The 6,571-nt window shown below is 40.8% G+C and overlaps 1 protein-coding gene across 5 annotated transcripts in view; it reads right to left on the minus strand.

Annotated features, from left to right (window-relative positions):
• The window catches only part of opa1 (OPA1 mitochondrial dynamin like GTPase), a 35,332-nt gene extending 28,807 nt beyond the window's left edge, over positions 1–6,525 (minus strand). The window contains exons 1-7 of one of the 5 annotated variants that reach the window (XM_086263304.1): positions 6,349–6,525; positions 5,482–5,806; positions 5,281–5,377; positions 5,041–5,148; positions 3,882–3,935; positions 2,347–2,429; positions 568–711 (exon numbers count right to left, since the gene is read on the minus strand). In XM_086263304.1, coding sequence (XP_086119430.1) covers positions 568–711; positions 2,347–2,429; positions 3,882–3,935; positions 5,041–5,148; positions 5,281–5,377; positions 5,482–5,806; positions 6,349–6,377 — 840 coding nt within the window. In that variant the 5' untranslated portion in view covers positions 6,378–6,525. Of the gene's footprint in view, positions 1–567; positions 712–2,346; positions 2,430–3,881; positions 3,936–5,040; positions 5,149–5,280; positions 5,378–5,481; positions 5,807–6,212 lie in introns of all 5 variants that reach the window. The other 4 variants (XM_086263305.1, XM_086263306.1, XM_086263307.1 and 1 more) reach the window with 4 other exon arrangements.
• Between the last annotated feature and the right edge of the window lie 46 nt (positions 6,526–6,571).

Genomic DNA, 6,571 nt, shown 5'->3' on the forward strand with positions numbered 1-6,571 from the left:
TGCAGCGCTTCTGCACAATAATGCAGTACTGCTGATGATTATCCAGCCACTTGCGTGGGAGAATGACGCTGGCTATAGTCACCATTTCTAGCAAACCCAGCTGTTGTGGTCCATGCAAGCCCTTTCAACAGCACACTGGCAAAACAAACTCAAACTACACAGTCAAAGAAGACGACTGCTTTTTAATACTGTAGAGGGTGGAATAAAATCTGCTGACAGGCCAATTTATGTGGACTACAAGTTTAACAAAAACAAATATATATACACCAACTTTACACCAGCTGAAAATCTTATGAGGTCACCGCTACAGTAACTGTTTAGTATACTCATGTGTGGTTATTTTCACACTTTTAATTGTGCCCATCAGCACCGCTGAGGTAAAGAGGCTTGAACCTTTCAGAGAGGAAACACTGATTTTCACTGGGTGTGAAGTTACTCTAGTGTTTTTTTTTTAAGGTAGCGCTGGCTGACATTACTTAGTCCAACGATTTAAATCTGTGCTGTAGCTATAAAGCTTTAGGAGTCTCTTGTATGATAGAGCAGATCTAAGCGGGACTGGACCTTCACCTTGCGTGACTGTTGAGGGGGGCTGGGGTTCGGAGCAGGCTCTGACGGTTGGGGGCGTGCACTACTGGCTGCAGCGGCCCGTCGGACCTCCTCCTCGTGCCGCTGGATCTGCTGCTGAATAAGAATGAGCTCGCCAAGCAGACCCTGCTGAGGTATGTCATAGTGAGAAAAAGGCAGGAGGCGCAACAAAAACATCTGCAGGCCACGGGGCAGGCCAGCATTACAGGCCACTGCAGTAACCCAACACAGGGCTACAGCAGAGGGCGTCTGTCTTTGTCTCTGGGATTTATTTTGTTTTTGAGTCAAAATTAAACTGTATTAATTAAGGGTTGTCATTAAAACGAATCACAGTCTTTGGCTGTGTTAATCTTGCCACCATCATCAGTGTAACTGAGCAAAGTCAGCCTCTCCTAAATCCAAAACACAGAGATGCTGAACTTTGTCAGACTGAAGGCAGAAGAGGCAACTAATACGACAACCAGTGCCTCTCAGCGAGTGGCAGCAACTGTGATACTGTTGCATTTGCTCATTATTATGCTCCACTGAGGATTTTTGGCTATCTGCTCATCATGAGTGGAACAACACTTTGCCTGAAGTTCATAATTCCTCAATAACACAACTTCTGTAAAACAAGTTTCAAGTTTTGACCAAAATGTTTAGATGTGCTGCAAAACAACGTTAAATGGACCTGAAAACAACTGGTCGGAAGTTGATGATTAACCAAGCGAAGCAGGCACTGAGATATCGGTCAGGGTGAAGCACAAAGCATACTAAATAGCAGGAAAAATAGTTCAAGAGTCCCCACCATGACGTATGTCAAATTGTGTGCATCCTTTTGCTTTTTCACTCTGTGAAATGTGCAAATAATATAATAAAAAGTGGTGTTTTGTTCATGTTGGAGACCATGATCATAGAAAAAATAGGGAATAGGAAAGTTTTGTTTTGTAAAAGCACCTCCTAATACTCCAAGTCGCTGTCACTTTCCTTTAAACTTTAGAGACTGTTAAACAAGCACACTTATACACAATCACATACACCACACATACGCACGCAGACACAAACAAGGTAAAAATAGATAAATAAATAATAGGACATGGATGCGCTGAAACAGAAAACAAAACAAACATACATACAAAGTACAAAACATACAAAACAGCACAAGGACAACAGAAATGAAATAACTGTGTAAATAAGGAAATAAAGTTAAAAGAAGCAACTATCCACCGACGTGAGACAACAGTCAATAAACTTCGCACATGTTCAGCAGTGTGTGTAAGAACTTGCAGTTAACACTTTGATTTGGTGCTGTACAGTTTGCAGGTACAGGTTTAAAACTTTGATGAAGATCAAACTACTCTAGCAGCACTTACAGACAGCTTTTTGGCAATTTACCATCTTTAATTAACACTGTTCTTGTACAAACTTTGTTCTCACTATTACACCTTTATATATCTGTGTATCGGCTGGTAAGATTGTGTTTAACTCACATTTCACATTCAGAAGAACTCACTGAATCAAAACGAACCCCAAGTAGTACACTGCTAAAGACTATGGACCTCAATCGCTGCCAGGTCTTCAAAGCACATTACATTTAAAAATGTACAATTTTTTCGAGTAATACAAACTAACATTTACGTTTCTTGGGGGGCATTTTAATTTAAATGATCATAGTTCTTTTCCTTGAAGTGAAAAGTAGCAGACAGGAGCTGAGCGAGACCAAGCTGTGTCAGAGTAAAGAGAAGAAAAACTAGGAAGTGTGAGCAGATTCTATCTACTTGCCTTTTTGTACTGCTTGTCACCAGCTTCATGTGCGACTGCAGCAGAGGAATCTGTGGCATTTAGTGGAGGATCACCTGAAGTTTCTATCAGAGGAGACATAACAACCCAGGATAAGATTACTAATGCAAATACATAAATATTATTACATGCAGCTCAAACTAGGAGAGTTGTGACTATGGCTAAAAGACCCCCGATAGAAAAATAGAAGAGCAGAATGACTAAAATTCAAATGTCTGGAAAATGTAGCACTACATAAGTTTTTCAAGCTATTCAGGAACGTATAACAGTCTGATAATCATCAGAAAACTTAGCACAGCTAGGACTAGATGTTGAAGCACTGAAATACTGTAAATGGTTCCATCCGTTTGACGCTGACGTCTTTGACTCTGATTAACTTCCATACCTTGTTAGGAACACAGTTTTAGATGGACAAAAAGCAATTCAAGAACTGACTTCTTTAAGATCTTTACATTTAATTTTCTAATATTCCTTTGGCACCTAATCAAAACTGGTGAAATTAAGTTTTCAAGACATGTTATGACAATGCACAAGGAAAACTCTACTAAGCAACAGAATGAACATGTACAGAGAAAAATGTAGTAGCATTGGGAATAAGTATATTGATTATATCAATGGACAAATATTTTTCCTGAAGCCATTACAGGTACATTAAGTGTTAATAGTGCGTGAGTAAGAGCCAGAGACACTCCCTGCTGTTATTATGACTCCTTGCAAAGGCGTGGTCACATCTGTGTGGGAATCCCTTCAGGTAAATATTTCACATACTGTTGTGCAATGAACTACCTTTATTAATCTTAACCCATTTAAGGGTTACATTATTGTTATTTAATTAATTTCAGCTAATTGTTTGGATTGATTATTAGAATTCATTTACATCTTAATCAGCTTTGTGTTCATTTTCCAACCATTTGAATAACAATAAGTTTGAGCAAAACAAACCTGCCCCAACGATTAGTGATGAAAGAATGACAGAAGCAAAAAACCCTGGTGAGAAAAAAGGGTGGAAGTCAAAGGAGGCAAAGAATACACAACACAGTAGGACAAAGCACAGCCGAGGACAGTCCGGTTTAAAGAAAGGAAAACGGAAAAGGGGAGATACTACAGGTAAAAACAATGATCTGCATTTATGAGCTCTCCAGACCCTTTCTGTAGATTTTTCTTAAAAATAAAAAAATAAAAATTTATGCTCTAAATTAACTATGGAAAGGTAAACTTCAAGGTTTCTATGAATTTGGGGTGACTTCAAGATGCAGTAGAGAAATCTTCTACCAATTCAAGCAAAGCTTAGTCCAAGATTAGACCTTTTAACCCTCATAGTTACACTTACTGAACTCAGTAAATAGTCTGAACAATGACAGCAGCATTTAACTGCATATCCCAGGAAGATGCTCTGCTACTGCCTTCAGAGCCAAAATCATGGCCACCATGCCAGTGCTGTGGCGAGACAATTGTCAGATAGCCACAGAAAGAAAAGAGGGGAGTGGGCAGCACTACTGAGAGCTGGGTTTACACACCTAACAACAGATGCAGACCAGAAGCTCCTTTGACTTCACTACCCAAACTCACACCTGTGAAGAACGTGGAGGACAACAGGAGGGTAGGGGGGGGAGGAGAAAGGAAGAACAACACAAGATAAAAATCATAAAAGACAGAAGCAAAGGGATGATGGTCAAAGCAGGGACACAGCTAGCTAGATGATGTATATTAATACAAAGATACTGCTGTGCCAGAGCTTTAAGCGACCTAGCTAATTAATAGAAAACTGTTAAAATTGATAAGAACACCCTCAAATGGGCGTCATCTTGAAAAAAGCCATAAATGTTACAGTTATCATTAGTGCCTTTTCATTATGAAAGCATAATCGATCCTTCATCATTTGTAGGCAGAATATAATATTTAGTATTTATTTAAACATTAATGCTGATGTACGATGACAAAAAACATGATCAAATCCTCATCCAGTCAAAATGCCTCCTACACAATACTCAGTGAGGCTCATTAGTACAAAGTGTGTGAATGTGTGTGTGAATGGGTGGATGACTGGATATGTAAAGCGCTTTGGGGTCCTTAGGGACTAGTAAAGCGCTATATAAATACAGGCCATTTACCATTTTATTTAAATCTAAGCTTTCATGTTCCCAGGAACAAACTTGTACTGTAGTGAAATTCCTTATCACAGGAAACGTCATACAGTTTACACAATCAGTTTGTACAGATAATGTTTTTAAATGAAAGTCATGAAATAACAGACATGTATACATTTATATTGGTATAATACCACACATAAATGCTGCACATGGACCCATCTAAATGGTGACACCATGAAACCAAAGTCAGCAATAAAACAAAATCGCAATTACTGGACGGTTCAGTTAATAAGGAATCATTTAATAACCACAACCAGAGGTAGAAAGGGTGTAGCAGAAAAATCAGCAAGTAACAGGATACAGAAGTCTACTTGCTCATTCTGCTCAGGTCCCTTAGAGGTCGGAGACCAAAAATGCAACCCTTGGAGTATGTTACAGGTAAGAAGGTAGAAGAGGAAAGCAGGTTTGCTTCAGTGAAGCTACTGTAACCTTCATTCTAAATCCTGACACTCAGATGTCTGCACATGCTATTTTTTACAATAATATGTAATTGCATTAAGTGAATGCTGATGCTTTGTTTACTCACCAGAGGTGAGGAGGCTTTTGAGGAACGTGAAGTTCTCCCCAATTTTGTCAAAGTCGGGTAGTAGTTTGGCTATTTCTTCCATCTCTGGTAGAGCTTTGGCCAGTTTATCTGCAGGTGAAAATGGATAACACAGTCAGGTGGAAAAGACAGAGCTGCAGCTCATGATACAGCTGGTGGAAAACAATGTGAGGGATTTAATCATTATTGTTTGTAAAAATAAATAAATAAATAAATAATTACCAAGATCTATTTGTTCGCTCAGTTCCCAAACAAAATCAGGAATCACCCAGTTGTATTCACTAAAATCAGGCAGCATTTCCTTCCACTCATCATAGGTCTGGTAGAAAACATAAACAAACAAAAAAAACATCACCGCTTCAGTATGTTTAACAGTTTTCCTGCATCTCACATGACAAGCAAAGCACAACACTCCACACTGACCTTCTTAGCTGTATACCCTCCTCCCACTGCACTCCCCAGCAGAATATATCTGAGCTTCAGCAACCGAGCAGCAAGGCGAGCCACCCAGAAGTTGCGCTGCTGCTGGTACCCGTGGCCCCCAGAGCCCGGGTGAGGCTTCGGCGGCCGCATGGGCAACCGAGACATGGAGGTGAAATAGCGGGCTGCTGTGCGATGAGGAGGGCGCTGAGGGTTGCCGTTTCCAGAGTAACGGTGATGGATAGCACGGGAGAGAGGGTGCAGCTTCTGCAAGGGTATCCGAAATCTCACCCCCATGTTGTTGGCCACCAGGTTCCTGCAGGCCACGCTGAGATGAGGTGTGGATGAAAAAAATAAAGACACCTCATTTCCACAGAACAGTTACAAAAGCAGTCATTTTTGTTCAAGGTAGCCCCAATAGACTGCAGCAACACGCAGGAAAGCAGATGGCACACGTTTTCAGGTTTGACATTGAACGTTATAAACAACCCAGTTTATTACAATAAATCACTTAACTAAGTGTACAGACACAGTTAACAGGGGTCTGTCAATCTATCGTTTTTGTTTTTAAATAACGCAGCTGCTGTACACACTCAGCGACCGAGCTAGACTTTTAGCCGGTTTATGCTAGGGTAACGTTTATGCTGCAGTAGCACCGGCAACATAAACCAAACGCACTCCACACGTAGACAGCCGTGATAACTCCTATAATATGTGTCCTTTATCTTTCTTACTATGACATGGGGCTGCTGTCATCTACACAGAACCAGGTCGGCCGTCCTGAGCTGTCAGAGGAAGCAGCTTCATATGTGCTCTCCTCACACCGTAGCTAACCCTGGCTTCTGTTTCCTTCATTAAATACAAACTCACCAGGCAGCTCTGCTCCCTACACGCAGCATGATGCTGTTAAAGCAGCTTCACGGAGATGTCGTTCAGATTCACTACTTAGGTACAGTTTAATTCATCTTCCCAAACAACACACATTTGCTTGCCCGTTGTGGCGGCTAACAAGGACACAATCGGAATGACAGTCCACTTCCGGTGAGTGGTTCCACCGCCTAAAGAGCACTGACAAAATAAACGATGTAGGGAA

The sequence above is a fragment of the Aulonocara sp. 'chitande type north' Nkhata Bay genome, linkage group LG15 (assembly GCF_057382095.1).
Source record: "Aulonocara sp. 'chitande type north' Nkhata Bay isolate Kocher_YH1m ecotype deep benthic linkage group LG15, A_spYH_male_GT1.1, whole genome shotgun sequence".
NCBI lineage: Eukaryota > Metazoa > Chordata > Actinopteri > Cichliformes > Cichlidae > Aulonocara > Aulonocara sp. 'chitande type north' Nkhata Bay.